General features: G+C 49.7%; 1 protein-coding gene across 1 annotated transcript; it reads right to left on the reverse strand.

Moving 5' to 3' along the window:
* Window positions 1-1,409: 1,409 nt before the first annotated feature.
* On the reverse strand, window positions 1,410-17,069 carry C1QTNF2 (C1q and TNF related 2). Its single transcript, XM_090289699.1, has 3 exons — window positions 16,943-17,069; window positions 5,057-5,308; window positions 1,410-2,168 (listed from the first exon to the last, which is right to left on the reverse strand). Exons 2-3 carry the CDS (start codon window positions 5,298-5,300, stop codon window positions 1,555-1,557), a joined length of 858 nt encoding a protein of 285 aa, XP_090145825.1. The 5' UTR covers window positions 5,301-5,308; window positions 16,943-17,069; the 3' UTR covers window positions 1,410-1,554.
* Between the last annotated feature and the right edge of the window lie 2,640 nt (window positions 17,070-19,709).

The following is a 19,709-nucleotide window of genomic DNA, read 5'->3' on the forward strand; positions in this document are numbered from 1 at the left end:
GCCCAGAAGTGGCCCTGCTCTTCTTGCTCAGGCTGGACTTATTATCCAGGCTACAAAGAGTTAAGTTCACTGCCTTCAAATGCCTACATCCCAGAGGGAAGGAAGAGGAAGTGGTTAAAGGTGCTCCTAAAAAAATTAGAAAAAATTTAAAAAAGTATAAAGAACTGTTCACGAAGATTCCTGCTCAAAATTAGAAGGGTGCCAGGCAGGACCCCGACCTACACATTGGGTTTCTTAGACCAGTCCTAACCCTGTACTTTTGGTGGCCCAGTGACAATGGAGTTATCTTATATAATCTCCATTTTATTTAGCAAAGGGACCACCCCAGGCAGTGTTCCCTGTTCCTTGGGGCCCCTTTTCAGCTAGAGGTCGGTGAGAGCATCTGCCAGGGAGCTGTGTTGCCATTAGGAAATTCTCTCCGGCAATTGACCTGTGGGGCCTTCTCCCCACCAGCCACTTTGTACTGTGGCTTCCTGGGATCCCTGCACACGGGAAACCCCTGGGGCAGGATCAAGACTCATTTATATGACCCAGTCCCAGGTCTCCGAGTTGTGGTTCTCAGGTACATGGGGACATCCTGGTGTATCTCACAGACTGAGAAGTGGGCCTGCAGGAGAATGGCAACTAAGAATCAGGTGCTTAAGTGTGAGACAGATTTGACTCATGCATGGAGCAGGTTCAAGGTTATCCCCATATTAATGTCATGCTCACTCTTGCATCCTGATAAGCTTTCTCGAGTGGAATAAACTCTCCACAGCCTGTGAGGTTTTATATAATCTTCTTGCCTCTCACCTCATGCCTCCATCTCCTCTGGCCTTCAGGCAGTTCCTCAGCTATGCTAAGCTCTCTCCAATGTCAAGGCCTTCACATTTGCAGCTGCTTCTGCCAGGAGACCTCTTCCCCCAGCCTTCTGCATGGCTCTCTCCTGCTTCAGTGCTCAGCTTAACAATTACCCTCTGCCTGGTACTGACTTGGAAGGGACTTAAGAGAGCCTTGGGTCTGGAAATGTTCTGTTCCTAGTCTGCATGGAGGGTACAAAGAGTACACATATGTAAAAATTCATTGAGCTGTCCACTTAAGACGTGTACTTTACTATATATAAGTAAACCTAAAAAAGATGGAATCCAAAAATAAGAAGTCCACCTCTTCCCTGTCTTCTGTTATTCTGATTACTCTTGACCATGGCATGTGCATTTACATCCTAGCACAATAATTACATTATTTGTTTATTTGTAAATTGCATACCCCGCTAGATTGTAAGACTCATGAGATCAGAGCCTCTGTCTGTCCTGTTCACTGTGGTACCTTCCAGAGTGTAGTACTTGTAGTGCCTGTCACAAAGTAGGTACTATAAAAAAAAAAAACCATGAATGGATAAGTGGAAGAATGAAGAAAAAAACTTGGGATTTAATGATGGAGAAAAAAGGTGCAGAGGAGGTCGGCCGGAGTCCAGAAGCTCCCGCCTCCCGGCCCCAGCAGGCAGTTCGGGGGGCTTGCTCTGTAAGCACAAGGCCAGGAGCGTGTTCTGCCCCTGGAGACCCAGCGCCGGCCTGTCTACACCTCATTGGGGTCGTCCTGGTCGGCGTAGATGAGAAAGCCTGTGAAGAGGCTGTCAGTCCAGTAAGGGTCGTAGAAGAGTCCGTTCTGCTCCGAGTAGAAGATCTGCAGCCAGACCTCGTCCCCCTGCTTAAGGGCCAGGATGGTGGAGCCCGAGGCCACGTCGTGGTTGCCCGTGTTGGCGTCGAAGGTCCGGATGCGGTACTGGCCATTGTGCACCAGGCCGATGGCCAGGTGCTTGTTGGCCAGCGTGATGTCGTAGGTGAAGTAGTAGATCCCTGGCACGCCGCAGACAAACTTGCCGCTGGAAGCATTGTAGTGACCGCCCTCGTTCATCAGGATCTTGTCGAACTTGATGGGCAGCCGCTCCCGTGGGTAGCTCTTGGTCACCGCCACTGAGAAGGCCGACTTGGCGTGGCCACTGCCGCAGCTGCAGGGGCCCGGGAGGCCCGGCTCCCCCTTCTTGCCCTTGGGCCCTTTCTTGCCTGGTGTGCCGTGCCTCCCTGGGACACCGCTCACCCCCTTGGGGCCGCGAGGGCCAGCCCGCCCAGTGGCCCCGGCTTTGCCCTTTGGTCCTGGCTTTCCTTGGTTCCCTGTCCGGCCAGGTGGACCTGGAAGACAGAGTAGCTGGTGTTATGAAGGGGCATGCAGAGACCTAGGCAGAGGCCGTGGGCCTTGGCTTTCCATCTTTGGAGCAGAAGCCTTTGGGGAATGGGAAGAACAAGAGGGCTTTGGGTCCTGGAAATGCATGCGAACCCTGATGGTGTAACCTGGGGCGTGCCTCCCAGTCCTATCTGGAAAACGGGAATGGTGACATCTGCCAGAACCATTGTGGAACAGGGTAAAAACCCACAACCATTCACAGCCTTTTCTTTTCCTGCCTCCTAAGGAAGCGTCTGGCTTGTCTGCCAGAGCAGTCCTTCAATGAGCTGTGCTGGTAATGGCTGAGAAGAAAATTGGGATATGCCTCTTGACCCCAAAACACTGCTCTGATGGGAAAAATGAAGGACAACTAACTGCCAATCCAAGGGAAATAATTACAAAATTATGGTCCACACCCATAATGGGTAATTCTATGCAGGAGTTTTTAAAAATTAGGCAGATCTATGTGCACTGTATGAAAACATCTCCAAAATATCCCGTTAAGAGGAAAGAGCAGGTGGCAGAAACTTTTTTTGTTCAAAGAAAGCCACCATGCTATTTCTATACTCATTTAATTGCACGAAAAGAGTGCCTGACCCATTGTAAGCACTTGCTAAATACACTTGGCAGACCCTAGAGTCCGTTTCCTGTAGAACAGCTCTCGGTTTTTGACACCCATAGTTCATAAAATGTGCACTTTTTTCAATACGACAGTTTGGGCCAATGATTACATGGAAAACATTTACATTCATGTGCCCTAAAGTCAATACAACTTTGTAAATAAAACATATTATGGGTAAAGAGTTGAGTCACATCCAAACACAAGTGTACAGTTGGTTCAATTGGTAGACCGGCAGAATCAGGATGTTTTGAAAAGCCTGCCAAGTGCAAATCAAGGAGCCTGCTTCTGAGGGTGTTGGTGCTAAAGAACATTCTAGCATCATTGTACACAAGGCAATTCTTTGTTAACCACTGTATTCATTTGGGTGATCAGAAAGTAAAGTAGGCATTTTACATCCTCACAAGATACTTCACTTCTTAGATGTACATATGTAGGCATTTTACTGTGTTTTAGAGTTTTGGGTTAACATGTAACGCATTTCATTTTTTCCTGTTTTGTAAGGAAGTGGGAAAAATAGATTCCCTAATAGTGTTTTCTCACTGAACATCTAACTTCAGGAACAGATTGCTTACACCAGGTAATGCTTGGTATTATTACACACTATAAATTTGTAGAAAAGGCCAGGAAAGATCCACATTTACCTCTGGAGGATGAGGGGAGGGCCAGAAGGGGGTAGGAATTGAGGAGGCCTCCTGCTTTATTGGTGGTGTTTAAACTTATTACAGTGAAATGTACTTGTGTATTACTCATGTAAATAAAAATAGATAAAAGGAACAGGGAAAATAAAACTAAGATAGGTCACAACGCTGTTCCTTGAAAAAATGAAAATAAATGCACGGTAGAAGGAGCTAGGAGAAAAGGCGTAAAAGGAGTCACTTTGGATTTCAGTTTTATGGGGACGACAAATAAGGATGCTTACCGGGAAGCTTCTACCATGTGTTACGTGAGGTGCTTCCTTTTGATGACTTTCCTGAGACATTGCAGGACCTTTCTGGGGATGGATCTGTGCGTGTCTGTGGGGGGGGGGGGCAGGTGGTTGGGGGTTGTCTGGTCCAGGGTGACCCGCCTTTATCTGGGTTACACATATCGGGACTTTTCATTTCTCCACGCTGCCTTCCGTGGTGTGTTGGATTAATTCTCAGCAGATTCAGTACATGGCAGGAGAGAGGGCCAAAAGCAGCCCCGAACCTACCTCCTCCCAGCTCTTGATCAGGAGGGAAAAGTCAATAGCAGAGATACGCTTCCTCCCCCGGGATCCCTAAGGTGAACGCCAGGGAAACTCCGTTGGCCCTGTGCGGAGCACATGTCCACATCCGCGCCTACCACTGCGGTCAGGAAATGGGATAATGCTTTGTCAATGTTATAATGCCATACAAATAAAAGCTATGATTTCCCTACTGCTTAAAATGTACATTTTGGAGTGCTGCTGACACTGGAAAGCATTTGGTTACTGGGGTGACAGTTTGGGGACATAAGGACAGACAAGGCTGAGAGGGCATGTAGCCAGTATTCAATGTGTTTGCTGCCTGCTTGGCATCCTTTCCTTTGGGGAACCACACTTCATTACTTCATATGGTGCCAGTGAGGCTGTCATTCACAGTGACTAACTGCCCTCACCACCCAATCACACACACCCAGGGGTGGGCACAAGACCCAGTCCTGGCAAATGGTGGGACCTCACCTCCACGGTCAAAGGCATTGGTCCAGGATGCACATGTGATCAAGGAGGATCAGTCATCCTGAGATTTGCTCTATGGATCAAGCCCTGAAGAGGAAGGCTTGGGCCCACCAAGAGCCACTTCAGAACTTCCAGCCTTCGTGAGAACAGAACACACACGGAGAAAAGCAGAGCCTTGACAGCAATATCTGAGCTCCTGAGTCCAGCCATTTCTGAAGCTTAATTCTTGGACTTCTCAGTTGCATGAGCCAGTAAATTCCATCTGGGGCTATAAACTGAGTTTCTGCCACTTGCAACCAAAAGAGGTCTGAGTAGTATTTCAGGAAACCTGCCCAGAGTCACTCATCAAAATCAATGGCGCAGCTGGGGAAGGAACCGGAGCTTTCATGCCCACTGTTTCTTTCAGGAGAATCCACTGCTTGTTTTTTAAAGGGACATTAATTTGGCTGATAACGAGGTGGGATTAACACTAGTTTTCAGAACTTCACAAACCCTCTCTGAACCAGATGCTGTCAGGGCCAGGTGGGAACAGGAGGGGCAGGCCCTGGGCCTCTTACCTTCCTCTCCACTGTCTCCCCGGTCCCCGTCCTGGCCGTCCTGGCCGTCTTTGCCGGGAAAGCCCATCCTTCCCACCATTCCCGAGGGTCCTGGGGCTCCTGGGGGCCCCGGGGGGCCCTGGGGGCCAGGTAGGCTGCAGACAAGTTGAGGGGAGCCCTTCTGGAGGTCCTTGTGGGCGAAGGCGCCAAGCAGAGGGTCGGCTGCACAAGGGAGCGCACAGGCCAAGAGCACCCAGGGGATCATGGTGTCACCTGTAGGAGGCAAGAGAGGTGTCGGCAGGTGAGCGCAGCCGCTGAGCTGACTGCTGGTCAGTCAGCAAGGAATCGGGGGAGGGGGAGGCAGCTGGGAGAGACTTGATGATATTTCTGGCTCCTGCTCCCTCCTACATCCCATACAAGTAGCTGAACAATGTCACCATATCTTGGGTATATATTTGGATGAGCTGAGTCATGGGCCCCAAGTACACTTTAGAGGGGTCTTGGGGTGAGACCCTTGCAATCACACCATCCTCCTCCGGAGTGGCAGGACTTACGGCGCAGTGACAGCCGACGGGGGTGAGCTGTGGACAGAGACATGAGCCACAGTTTCATTCACAGATGTGGCACAAGTGGAAAGCCACAAGCACAGAAATACTTCGCATGGCAGGTAAGGATCTGCAACTCGCTCCTTCTTCCAGGGGGTCTCAGGGTAGCACATCGGTGGGTGAGGGAGGGGTGAGGCTTCAGTTCTGAGCGACACTGGCGGGCCGTGGTAGCCCCTCCTCTGCCAAGTGCTCCCGGGGCGTCAGGCTCAGGCTGAGAGCTGTCCATCCGTTGCTCAATCCTCACACATCCTTACCCAGTAGGAACACGTGAGGAAATGAAGGCCCAGAGACGTCCACGACATGCCTAAGTCATTCAATTAGCAGGTGGCAGGGCTGAGATTTGAACTACGCCGGGCAGATCCGGAGTGTCTGCCCTTTTGTCCCAGGTTACACTGTGTCCTATTTATTTATTTTTTTAAGTTAGAAATATCAGTTGAAATAATATTCTCATATTGTTTATGAAGTCAAATACTACTATAAGGCTTAAAATAAAAAACTGATCTCCCGCCTACCCTTAACCTCAGGCCTCCTGCCCCAAACTCCTTTGGCTGTTTTCCCTGGAAACCGGTGCCCCAGACACTCCGCAGGCCCCAGAACCTCCGTCTCCTTCCCTTCCTAACTTGATGCAAGTCTTGGGAAACTGGTCAGTGTGACTTGTGAGCTGCGACACAGGACACATTGGGGCTCCCAGGAGAGAACCCGCCTTCTTCCAGCAGGTTTGAACTGGTTGGGAAGCTGCAGTCTGCAAACGTTTTGAACAAGGGAGAGAGGAAGAAAGCCACGGGAGCGAGTCTCCCAGGCCAGTGAGAGTCCTGTGAATCGCTAGACCTCACGAGAGGACTAGTTCTGAGTGGGGGAGGAACCATGTCCTTCAGTTACCCATCCCCTGTCTCTCCGGACCTCCACCCTCAGCCACACAGCTAAGCAAGAGGGAGGAGGGCCTGCTCTCCAGCCTCTTGGGACACCAGGGACAAGGCTCAGTGACAGCGGCCCAGGGCAGGCCCCAGCATCCGGGCAGAGGAGCCGGGCTCTGGGACCCACAGCGAGCCATGCATTTCTCAGAGCTGGAGCTGGAGATTCCCGGAAGCCAGAGTCAGAAAGTGTTTTGGAAATAAAGGCTGGGTGACTGGATTCTAGTTCCAAACCTAGAGGGAGGGAGAGGAGTCTCCTTGGCCCCAGGGCACCTCCAAGAAAAACAAAGCTCCAAATAGCCTTGCTCCCAGCCTGTGGTCCCACCCTCCTGCGTCTGGCCCCAGCACCCCACACTAAAGTGGTGAGAAAACCTGGGGGTGGGGAGCCATGACCCCCAGGGATCCAGACAGGTTAACTCTTCCAGGGTCCTTTAAATAACTTCAGAATCACAAACGTGGGGAGAGCCCCCAGCAGTGGGCCCATCTCACCTCTTCAGTTACGGACAGGGAAAGAGAGACAGAGCCTTCCTGCCCTTACTGGACATCTACGATGTCCCAGGCACTGGGTGACACTTTTTCACCTGGGTGCTTTTATTTGCCGTTTACAAGTTTACAATAAAGCCTTTGAAGTGGAGAACTTACTGTTCCACGTTTCAGAGGAAGAAACTGAGGTTCTAAGAAGTCAAGCGATTTCCCCAAAGTCACACTTTCGGAGCAGTGGGGACAGCAGTCAAACTGGTGTCTGAGGGGCTCGGGGGACCCCACTTAGCCCACCGCACCTTGCTCCCTTGTCCCCATATTTTTTTCCGTTTTATAGAAGAGGAAACTGAAGCTCAGAGAGGCGAATTTGCTCATGTTTACACAACCAGCTCGCGGCAGAAGTTATATTTGAACTTGGGTTTGGCTGACCCTCGTGCTCAAATGCTTTCCATTATGTCAGTGTTGCTTTGATTTGTCCTCCTCAATATCCCAAATCACAGAAGAGACCTTGAAGTATGCGGCAAAGCTACATAGAGCAATCGAGCGATTCCTTTGATATTTTGTATTTTGTCGTTTTACACACACACACACGTGATATGACCTTGGACATGTTAAGAGTGATTTTTTTCTCCCTCAGGATACTTGGGTAAATCGATGCTTGAAGAAAACCTTCTGTTCTTTGAGAGGTCTGCACTTGGCTTAGCCAAAATCATGGTGGTGGCAGGGGGTGGGGGGAGGAGGGCTGGAGGGGACAGCCTCCAGGGCTCTGACTCCACACCACGAGCCTCTTTGGAGTGTTAACTATCAGGGCGTTTCCAGGGCTGAACCAAAAGACCGGGGTGCACAGAGCACACCCAGAGGCCATCAGCTCATTCCTTCATGGGCCCTGGCAAGAGCTGCTTCCCTGATCTCTCGCTCCCCCCACATGGACGCTCCATGTTGAAGCCAGAGGGATCCTTCAAAGCATCACTTGGGGGCATCACTTCCTGGAGGATCTTACTGCAGCGGTTGCTGGCTGCAAACAGCAAATAACAGAGCCCTTGATGACGTGGCCCACAAAGCCCTGAATCACCCAGCTCCCTGCACAACCATCACCCCAGCCCCAGCTCCTCCCCACCTCTCACTGCTCTCCAGACACCGCTTCTCTTTCAGGCCAAGCTCTTCTCTGCCCCTCTGTCTGGTACCCAGGGCCCCACCCTTGGGCATGCTGGCTCTTTATCCTGTGTTTCAGCTTCAATGTCACTTCCCCCAAGGCCTTTCTGGAGGGCTCTCACTTTGGTCCCCAGCTCCTTGCTTGCGTCTTCCCAGCCCTGCAAGCCCACCTGTACCCACTGCATTTGCCTGCGCTCCTGCTCACGGGACCTGCTGCCTCTCCCTCGCGTCTCCCGTTAACACGGAAGCCCCACAGGAGTGAGAATCGCAGCTAACCTGCTTTATTCCTGGGGCTTCCAGCTTCCCTGCACACAGTAGGAGTTCAAGAAATACTTCCTTGACTAATGAGTGTTTGAGACCCAGAGGCAGCCCTTAAGAACATCCACAGCAAAGGGAAAAGGAGGTGGTGGCCTAAATCCAAAAGGGCACTGATACTCTTGGGTTTAAATAAGTTCTCTGCCTTTTCATTGTTTTTTAGAACCCAAACCAGACCTAATCCTTCCTTCCTTTTGACCTCCTAGAGCAGAGGGACCCCCACCCCAGTTCCAGGGAGGGTGGTGTGAAGAATATTTTACATATAGCAGGTGCTCTATAAATATCTGTTCAACTGATCAGAGGGAAAGAAAAGTATTGGTCCTTCCTCACCTTTTAAAAATTATCTTAGCCCTGGCTGGTGTAGCTCAATGGACTGAGTGTCCGCCTGCGAACCAAAGTGTCGCCAGTTCGATTCCCAGTCGGGGCAGAGGCCTGGGTTGTGGGCCAGGTCCCCAGTTGGGGGTGAGAGAGGCAACCACACATTGATGTTTCTCTCCCTCTCTTTCTCTCTCCTTTCCCCTCTCTCTAAAAATAAATAAATAATCTTTAAAAAAATAAAAAATATAAAGTTTATCTTAGCTCCTAAATTGTCCTTTCTGGTGTGAGGTGAATAGTGGAGGCTGCATGACAGTCTGAAGGAAAAAATGTTAGATGGTTAAACCCCAAACACAGAATCATGAGGTGCTAAACTTGGATGAAGTCCTTCAGTCTGGTTTTAATTTGCCCAGTGCCTGGCTTTCTCATCTCTCGGTTAAGCAGCTAACGATTCATAAATATACACGTTCTAGGAAAACGTGAGGTGCTCAAGGGCCCCAGCCTGAGTCTTCCTCCTTCTCCCTCTTCTCCCCCACTTAGGACATCCCCGCAACACAGTTCCTTCCCAAGGGCCCTCCACCCAGACTGTGATGAGAGAAGGGCCAGAAGTGGGGACATGTGTCTCTCGCTGACTCTACTTGAACGTGGTCTACCAGTAGAGACTCCGGGGACACCTGTCTGGGCCTTGAGCAAGGCCTGAGTTCCGAATAATCTCGCCTTGGAGATCAGAGGATATAAATGATGCTCACATAAATTTGACCGGCTGGTTATCCGGCTGTGACAAACTGACAGGCTGGGGTGGTGTTTAACGCAGCGATTAAGTGACATATTTCTATTGGATGCTCAGTGTCCTCAAGCATCCAATAGGAACGACAGTCTATCTACCTCTTGGAGTTTGTGTAGGAATAATGAGAAAATGTCTTCAAAGCTTCTAGCCCAGTGTGTGACAACAGTGAATGCTCAGCAGGTGCGGAGAACTCTGCCTAAAATGCCCCCTGATGCCACTCTCCTCCCCCAAAGCCCTCGGATGGCCCCCTGCCTCATCTTTCCCATCTCAAGTCTAGTAACCTCTCCTAATGGAGGCCTGTCCCAGCTCTGGATCTAAAATAGCAGGCCTACCCTGCTTGTTGGCTCAGACCACCCTGGTTTTTCTTCCAAAGCACGTGGCTCAAGTTGTGATCATGTCTTTCTTTGTTTCCTGACTTGTTAAGTATCTGTGTCTTTCCCCTGGTGTGGAAGGTCCAGCAAAGCAGAGGCCCTGCCCATCTTGCTCTGTGTTATGCCCCCAGAGTCTAGCACAGTGCCCACCCTGCATGCAGCAAGAGCACACCCACAGTTATTCCAGCCGTGAACGAAATGGTCACTGATAATGAAAGAGCAACAAGAGCAGGAGGATTTCAGTCAATGTGCGGATGATAAAGCCACAGTTGGCTACTGAGGGAAATGCAATGAGATGAATGGACTTGGATTCAGAAGATGTGGGTCCTGTCCTAGCTTTGTAACTTACTGCTCATGTGACTGTAGATTTCCTCTTATCTGGGCTTCCATCTCCTCACTTACCAAGTGGAGACAGTAACAATCACCCATCTGCCTCACAGGGTTGTTCTAAGAATCCAACAAGATAATGGATGTTTAAAGCAAATCATGATACAAAAGTTAGAGCTTTGTTTAAAATCGTTATTGATGACAACTGCAGCTGAACTAACGGTATGCAGTCCTGACCTTGCACTGGGCCCCCCCACCCCCAGAATATTTCACAGGGAGGCCTACTTCTGAGTGAGGAAGGATACCCGAATCTGACCTAACTGGGCAATCCTCCCAGTGTTAGGAGTTAAAACGGAAGGGCTGGTGGTTGGGATGGGGCGTGGCTTGCCTGCAGATGAAATGCGCTAAAAATTGGCTTTAATGAGAGATGCCCTACACCCTCCCTGAATGCCAGGGAGCAGATCAGAAATAGCCCGCTCCAGGCTCTCTGAAGGGCGGAGACATGGACTCGTGGCGCGACTCACTCAGTGCTCACCCGACGACCCCTTTCCTGGGGTCTCCAGCTCACTGTCCGTTTGGGAACACTCCTGCACCCAGAGTCAAAATACGGATCATTACAAGTCACGGGACCCACTTGTCAAAAGGCCCCAGGAAATATCTGAGCTGTTTTCTGTCTTCCCAACCCCTATTTCTGGCTCAGTCTAGAAAAAGAGGTCCAAGGCCAAACCATGACCTAATGAGGTCTCCGGAGCCAGGATCTCGCGGGGTTCGTCCTGGTGGCACTCCCGAAAGCACACCAGAAGTCAGCCTGGTGGGCATCGCACTAACACCCCAAATCCTTAGGCACCAGCAAATGTGGCAGGCGATGCGGTGGGTGGAGAGCCCACCCCCCTGGGCCCTGGGCTGCTTCACATTGGACCTCAGCTGCCCGTGCGGTGAGGTCTAGAGTCAGGCTGAGGCCAAAGCCATCAAGCTTCGGACCTGCCCAGCACAGCAGTGAGCAAGAGTGCCACAGACGTGCCAGACGTGAGGGGAGGGACAGAGGCCTGAGGGAGGGCAGAGCTCCTGTATCTAGCTTCTCCCCAGGGCTGGTCGCCTGTGTGAACAGTGCCGTCCAACAGGCACACGCCATGAGGCCGCCTGCCATTTTGAATGTCCTTCCTGCCACGTTAGAAAGGTTTAAAAAAAGCGGGTGAGATTAATTTTAACAATACGTGTTGTTTAGCCTCATATATCTCAAACACCATCACTTCAACATGCAATCAATGGAAAAGTCACTAGTGAAGTACTTTATATTCTTTAATTGGCACTACGTCTCAGAAACCTGGTGTGTATTTTACACTCACAGCGCATCCTCATTCAGAATGGCCATGTTTCAAGTGCTCCGCAGCCACATGGCAACTGCTGCACTAGCCCTAAGCATAGCTGCTTGGGTTGAAATCCCACAGACTAGCTGTGGGACCTTTCACAGATTCCTTTCCTTTCCCTCAGCCTGCCCTCTCCAAAATGGGGATGACAGTAACAGTACCTACCCTAGAAGGTTGTTATGAAGGTAAGGTTTGGCATACGGTAAGAGGTATAAAAGCATTACCTATGATTATTTCATCATTTCTTGTCCTTCCGAAAATCAAGCAAGGTAATGGATGTTGGAGGTGAAACCTGATCCCCAAACCCAGACCTTGCTTAAAATTGTGATGGTCGCCAACTGCAGCTGAACTACTGAACAGTCTTGACCTCCCTCCATGAGTCCTGCAGCATTTCAGGTGGAAGCTGTAATGGGTCATTTTTTACTCTTTGCTGTTTTTGCATTTTACCCCAGTGGCAGGTTATTTTTTGCTCACATATCCTAGCAACCTTGAGCCCCCTTTGCTAGCTGACCCTGGATGTTATCTGGCTACCCCAAGGACATGAGTATAGTTCTGTGCCAAGTGTTTATCAGCTGAAGCCCCTTCTAAATTAGAAAGTGTGTGTATATGTAGTTTCTCACGCCTGTGTAGTTTTTTTCTTTTGTTGTTATCTGGCTACCTCAAGGACATGAGTATAGTTCTTTTGCCTTTAAAAATCTTTTAGTCTGTAAGGTGGGGTGGCTCTCCTATCTTCTGCTTCTGAAAGTGGGAAGACCCGTCCCTGGCCAGGTAAATAACCGCCACAAATTTACTTCTAAATTGCCTTGTGTCCCCTTTGCTCGCAAATGCTCCATAACAGAAGCCCTGGTAGTCTTAGACTAAATTCTCCATTTTCACTTAAGCTAGTTTGAGTTGTGTTTCTGTCGGCTGCTAACAAAAGAGCATCCTAGGGAGGCTGGGCCTTAGTTCCTGCCCAGCCATTCTGTGCTGAGAGGAGTCATGGGGGGTCCCTGCCTTGGGCCCACACCTCTGAGCCACCTGCGTGACCATGCTCCATAACACAGGTGAATGATAAAGACAGGTGAATCAATGGGACAGTGCTTAGCACTTCCAGTGACAGAAGGCCAATGGGACACCATGTGGGCTGGCGCTCGGCACCATGGCTTGGGGAAGATGCCCAATCAATGATGTTACCTATTTTCACTGCCTTTGAAGCCAGATACCGGAATACAAAGGTGTGGTTGCCACTCTTATAGGGCACATGGGCTACTTATAATGAGGATCCAGCCTGGCATACCTGTGTGACCGGGACAGAAGGTAAGCCTTGCACCTCCTTTCTCTCTGTAACACGCGCTCTCTCAAAAGGCAGCCGGGACCATGCTGACAGCAGGGGAAGGAAATTTGGAGGCCAGGTGATTCCTTGGAATGGCATAGAGGGACCATGCTTGAAGATCTGGGAACTGAGGGAGAGGAACAAAGCCTGAACTCTGAAGGGCTGGGGAGAAAAGGCTAGGTTTTCCTTGACTCCCCTGGGCTTGCTGGTCCTCCATGGAGCCCCTTCTGGTCAGGCCCTGACAGACATTCAGAATAACTCTAAAGACCTGACAAAGGACTGGCTTTCAAGAAGCAGAGAGCTGCTCTGGTGATTAAGAATTATTTTCTAGCTATTTGACGTCTGTTAAGTTATCTCTGAGCCTCAGTTTCCCTGTTTGTAAAGTGAGAAAAAACAATACTGTATGGTGATATTTGAATCATTTGAATTTGAAATAGCATGACAAAAACATATTTATGGTTTCAGTGTATGTGTGAAAGTTTGTTAAGAACCTTGCAAGGCAGCATGAATTGTAAACTGCAAACTATGTTTCTGCTAGAGCCACATGATAGACCTATTCCTTTTTTTTAAAGTATATGTTATTGATTATGTTGTTACAATAGTTCCAATTTTTTCCCCTTTGCTCCCCTCTGTTCAGCAACCCTCCTCCCCCAGCAATCACATCCTCCTCAGTCCATGTCCATGGGTCATGCATATAAGTTCTCTGGCTTCACCCTTTCCTATATTATTCTTTAAAAAAAAAATTAATTAACTTTTAATAACAATAAAAATAACAACCCCCCCCCAGACTTAAAGACTCTTTATAGTCTTATAAAGGACAATGGGTAAAGGTCTTTTGCTTGATAGCCCTATTCTAATAGGTAAACAGAAGTACTTCCATCCTTCCTTTGGCAGGTGAGTTTTGAATCATACCAGTTTGAATTATATATGAGGTCTTCAGGAACGTCTGTCTGAGTAATTTGTTTGCCTGTACCTTCCTTATAAGAGAACAGCCCTGGCTGGTTTGGCTCAGTGGATTGAGCGTCGGCCTGCGAGCTAAGTGTCGCTGGTTCGATCTTCCAGTCAGGGCACATCAGAGAAGGAAAACTCTGACTCCAAAAAACCTCCGCTGCCTTGCGGCATACCTCTTCAGGGGAAAGGCTAAGGGAGTAAACCCCGACAGAAAATCCGGAGCCGGAGTCCCTAAGGCGGTTTGACGTTGTAGTCAACACCGGCAACTCCTGCGGCGCACCTGAAGCCAAGCTGTATTGACTCCGTCTTTCCCTTGGACCCTTCAGCTGCGAAGAGAGGGGGGGTCTGCTGCATGGGCAACAGCAGACCCTCCATATCACCCTGCCCAGGCTCTGTAGCTTCAGCTTCACTGGAGAGGACACTCCAGCGTCATCGCAAGATGTCGATTCAACACGGGAGGAGACAGATACCGTGTCACTCCCGAGTCGGACTGCACAACCATTCTCGGCGGTGCAGATAGACACTTAAGAAGCTACACCATCGTCTCTCGAGACAGACGGCTGCCGACCGACGACGACCTTCCTTATAGAGTAATTATGAATATTAAATGAGATCATGCAGTAACCAGGCCACAGGAAGGAAGCACTCAGTAACAGTAGTGTTATTCTGATATAATAGTAATAATGATAATAATAAGTGAGAACAAGGAGAGAGATACGGGAGAAGGTTAAAATGCACAACCTGGTTGGCATATGAGTTTGCAACCCCTGACCTTGAGCAAAAGGGGCTTCTCTGTGAATGTGTTCTCCATGCAGGTCATGTGGTCTTGTTTCAAAGCTTTGATGTTCATTTTCTCCTTTAATCTCCCCACAGTTTTAAGAGGCTGATACTATCATCCCCATGTGGCAAAAGAGAAAACAGAGCTCAGAAAAATGAAGTCATTTTCCCCAGGTCAAAACTGGGACGGAACCCAGGCCTGTTGACTCTGGGCCTGGGGTTCATGACCCTCTACCATGGATGGCCCCCTCTGCTTGGGCGCAGGACCCATGTACACAAACCGTATCAGGGCAGCTCTGTAAATAAGCCATTTACAGAAGTGCACAAACCCAAGGGGGAATGATTTCCTTGAAAGAAGATTCAGCACAGAATCCCTTTAAAAAGTAAACGTAGACTAGAAATCAAGTAACAGAAATCAAATTTCTACAGTTCATCCCACAGAGGTAAAGCCAGACTGGCAGGCCTCTGACCTGCGGCCTGAGGAGGGCGTGCGGGAAGCTGCAAGTACATACACTCTGTTACCCACAGTGAACATTCAGGAGTAGAAGGCATCAGAGACGGGGACTGCGGAGAAGGAGGCCCGGTCGTCTGTGTCACCTGCTGAGGCAGGTGAGGATGAGAGAAGGAACAGCAACAAAGGGCAGCATGGAGGGATTTGCAGAGAGAGAAGTCACTACTTGGGGGATTTGCTGCATATCTGATGGAGGCAGAGTAGCTTCAAAGGTGACCCCAGCCTCATGAAAGAAATCCCGATTCATTCATGCACTGACATGCCAAGACACTGTTATAAGAACAGAGCAGGTCCGTATATACAGATATAGAAAGAGGGCCAAGATACACAAAGTGAAAATGGCAAGTTGCAGCACGGAATGTAAAGTATGATTGGCTCTGAGTTAAAAAAAAAAAAAGAAAGAAAAGACACACGCAAGTATATATATGAAATTTCTGAAAGGACGCAACATCTTGTTAGAGGGGTTACCTTTCAGAATCAGGAGGTGTATAGGCTTTTACTTTTCATTTTCTACCTTTTTGAGGCATCTGAATTTCTCACAATGAACATTGTTAGTTTTAAGTCATTTAAAAGAAACGGTGACCCTAGCGTTGAAGGATGAGGAGACAGGCAAGGTCAGTGTCCCTGCTAGGGGCTGGGGAGGAGTCAGACATCTGGGAAGAAACAGCCTGCGGTGCCTTTGATGCGTGAACACGCAGGGCAGCCGTGATGTCCGGAAAGCGTGGCGGCTCTAACGAGTGGCAGTTGGAAGAGGGCATGATGGATGTGACTGCCAGATAACAGAGTGAGTTGGCGGAGAGCTGTGTGGATGTGGGTGCAGAGATGGAGACCAGGAGAGGACACACTTCAAACAGGGCTAACTGGGCTTGGCCTTGGGTTGACACACACAGGACACTGTTGTTGCTACTGCCACTGGGTCGGCGTGGCAGGGACACAGGATCTCTGGGAGATGGTCACACTGAGGTTGTGTAAAGCACTCGTGGTGTTAGGGGAGAGGCCTGGACTGGGAGGCCACTGGGGACCATCGCAACATGCAGCCCAGAGATCCAGTCCTGGAATGGGGCAGTGGCGGTGGGGATGGAGAAATAAGAGCAAAGTTTGGGGTGGGGGTGGGGGTAGTGAAGAGATTTGTGAAGAATTGGGTGCAGATCTCTGCTTTCCATGTAGTACCTTTTGAGCTCAGTTTGCCAGTCTGTGTAAAGTATTTAATTTTTAAAAAAATGCAGTGAAGAGTACATGAGATGATAAATGTTAACTAGGACTGTTAGCTTGAGTGTTGGATTCAAGACTCATCAGGGTTCAAATCCCTTTACCACCAGTTACTAGCTGTGCAACCCTGGGCAATTTATTAACATCTCTGAGCCCGGTTCCTTTTTTGCGGAGGCGGAGAAGCTGTTGTCATAGGAATGAAACAGCACACGCAGAGGGCTGGCAGGGCCTGGCACAAAATAGGTGCTCAATAAATGATAGAGCTCTTGTTATCAACAGGTAAACCACCAAGCACAGAGCTTGGCACACAGTAAGCGCTCAGTAAATGTTAACTCATGTTATATATAGCTCAGAAAGCAGAGGTTGAGAGGTAGAAATCCGTGGACCGCCTGGACTGCAAAGAGAGGGGCTCGCAGTCCTCCCCATCCCAATCTCTCCTACCCACCGCCCCGCCCCGGCGCTTCATATTCTCCCCCTCCCCGCCCGCGCCCTCCGCAGACAGCCGGCGGACACTCACCCTCGCTGCTGGCCCTCCACGTCCCGGAGGAGCGTCCCCGAGGAGCGTCCCGGAGGAGCGTCCGGAGCTACGAAACTGTCCACACTTCGCCTCCCCGCCTCCAGCGCCGCCCCAAGCATACTTTTCCCATCCGGTCACCGGCGGGAGCGCCTTCCTCCCGGTCACGTGGGCCCGCCCGCCGGGTGGCGCTTCCCCTTCGGAGGTTTGGAAAACATCTTTCAGCGCTGGCAGCAGCTTGGGTGCGTCGAGGCATCTCTTCGTGTGTAGAACCTGTCAGCGTATTTGGAGGTTTCCGTGCATGAAGGTGATTGTTACCCAGGCGTTTGTAAGGGTGCGGGTACGTGTGCATGTGTCTGTTGCTCGCAAGTGTGCATTACTGGCACTGTGGCTCTGAGGGTGCGTGTCCCGTGACAGGTTACAACAAATACATTTCCCTGCGTACTGAATGTGCGTGTGCTTGAGACTAAGAATCATGCGCGTGCATGCCTAAGTGCATGCATGCAAACATACATCAGGGCTCATGTATGCACATTACCTGCACGTGCAGCTTGGTGTGCGACTGAAATATACTTCAGTTGCTGGGTGTACACAGTAGCGGCTGGATATCTGTGCGCTGGGTGCATGTTTAAATGCGTGTACCAGTAGGCATGACTGTGTATCAATTTGTATGTGCCTGATGTCTGTGGGCACCTGCTTGTGCAGTGGCTCATCTTGTGTGTGTTTATATGCACGCAGCCTTGGTGTGGACTGCGCCCAGATGTGAGTGTGTGCATGCATGGCAGTGTGGAGGGGCAGTGTGGAGCGGCGCCCCTGCATTGCCCCCACCCCCATCTCCCCCCTCCCCCAAGAAGACAAGGCTTCACGCCTCACTGAGTCTCTGCCACAGCCCACCTCCAGGGTCCAGCTCCCAGAACAGGCAACAGGCAGACACTAGGGGGGAAAGGTCATCAGAGGCCTGGCTTTTGCTTCTCCCTCTTCCTTCCACTGCTCTCTTCCACTAGCTACCAGTGCCCCACTGGGCGGCCAGAGTGTCTGCCTAACAGATGGTATGTGACCCAAGGCTTACAGTCAGCATTTTAACGCAGTTATGATTTCGAACTCTAATGCTGGCTCCACCACCTTAGACAAGTCAGTTACTTCCTAGATGGTGTTTCATTTTTGGAAAAGTTGGGGGAATAATGATATTACTGCACTGCCTTTCCCCCTAGAGTTGGGACACTCACCTGTAAAGGTGTTTTAAGCCAATGAACTATATAGAGAACCATTATTAATGTTACATAAGTATTATCTGAGGATGAAAGTTCATGAGCTCAACAAACATTCATTCAGCAAACATTTAATGAGCACCTATTATGTGTCAGTTCCCAAGCTAGGTGCTGGGGATATAGAGGTAAACCAGACCGGCTTGGTGCCTGCCTCAAGGAACTTAAGAGTCTAGTGAGGACAACACAAGGGGTTTCATGTGACATGAGTGTTGCAGAAGAGAAAAACGTTGAGTATAAAACTGGGTGGTCGGGGGAAAGCTTGGGGAAGTGAGGTTTCAGGTGAGCCCTGAGGGATGACTGAGACCTGCCTGGATGTGGGGGAGGTGTGAGTTCTCTACATGTGTGAAAGATGACGTGTGAAGTAGAGTGCAGTGTTGATTTGCAGATGGCTAGACAGGGGACTTCCATCCACCACCCTGTCTGGGTAAGTTTGTTCCCAGATGTGTCCAAAATGGAAGGTGAGGAAACCCTGCTTAGAAAGCCTGGAGCCCACTCAGAACCTAAAGGGCTGAGGAAAGCCCCTCTCCTAGGGCAGAGTAGGCGTCTCCGTGTGTTACCTTCAGGGCCCCACTGCAACAGAGGATGAGATCACTTGCTCTTGCAGGTAAGGAAATGGTTAACACTTGGCACTCAGCAAGCATTTCATCAATGTTTCCTGACTGCCTAAATGGATCAATGAGCTTCCATGGTTTTCCAGGTCGGAAAGCTCCCTAGGACCTAGGTCTCCTGGAGCCAAATAGAATCTCTGGGGCCTTGTCCAGTGGGTGCTTGCAGGAGTGATGGCTTTCTGTAGCAAGAACTCCAAAGCACTCACCAAATGGCCATTTCAGGAGCTGCCACAAGCTGAAATGGGGCTCAGAACTCCCTCCCTGTAGCCTGTTTGTGTGTTTATCTCAGTCCACAAACATCCATTACCTATTATGAGTGTGGGAACAAGGAGGTGAACTTCTGGTCTACAAAGAAAATGAATGAGAACACATATTCCTCCAAGAGGCAAAATGCAGTCATGCCATAAGGAAGGTACAAAGTATTATACGGAAGGAGCAGGCTGTTTTTTCTTTGATTCAGTTCAATTCATTTCACATCTGGTCATGCCTAGAAAACATGCCCAGCACCGAAAAAGAAAAGATGAATGACATCATGATATCGGTGGCCACAGATGTGGTATTTTGGATTGTTCTACATCTGTCCAAACCTGTCTCAGGTATGCCTCCCTACATATACTACAGAGGCTGGAAAACGAAAAAAACCCATTTCCTTGACTCCTTGATGTTGGAGTTCCCATTGTAATTTAGGTTTAGCCAGTCCTGTGTGCTTGTGCAAAACCTGAATTTTTATTTTTATTTTTACTTTTAATGAGTTGGGTGGAGAGGAGGCCACAGCCTGGGAGGAATCCACTTTGCTGGTGCTGACCCAAAGATGCAGTAAGCTCTGGAGTTCTGGCAGTAGCTCCCGGTGCCCAGCTTACACCTAAGATGGTGGGTTCCTGTAGCTAGAGTGGA

This window comes from Furipterus horrens, unplaced genomic scaffold (assembly GCF_987537825.1).
Source record: "Furipterus horrens unplaced genomic scaffold, mFurHor1.1.pri manual_scaffold_10, whole genome shotgun sequence".
NCBI lineage: Eukaryota > Metazoa > Chordata > Mammalia > Chiroptera > Furipteridae > Furipterus > Furipterus horrens.

Bases quoted from the DNA above. Each gene is read 5' to 3' on its own strand.
- C1QTNF2 (XM_090289699.1), bottom strand. From the start codon at position 5,300: ATGATCCCCTGGGTGCTCTTGGCCTGTGCGCTCCCTTGTGCAGCCGAC. The intron at 2,169-5,056 runs GTAAGAGGCCCA...TCTGTCTTCCAG, and splicing joins GGGAGACAGTGGAGAGGAAG to GTCCACCTGGCCGGACAGGG.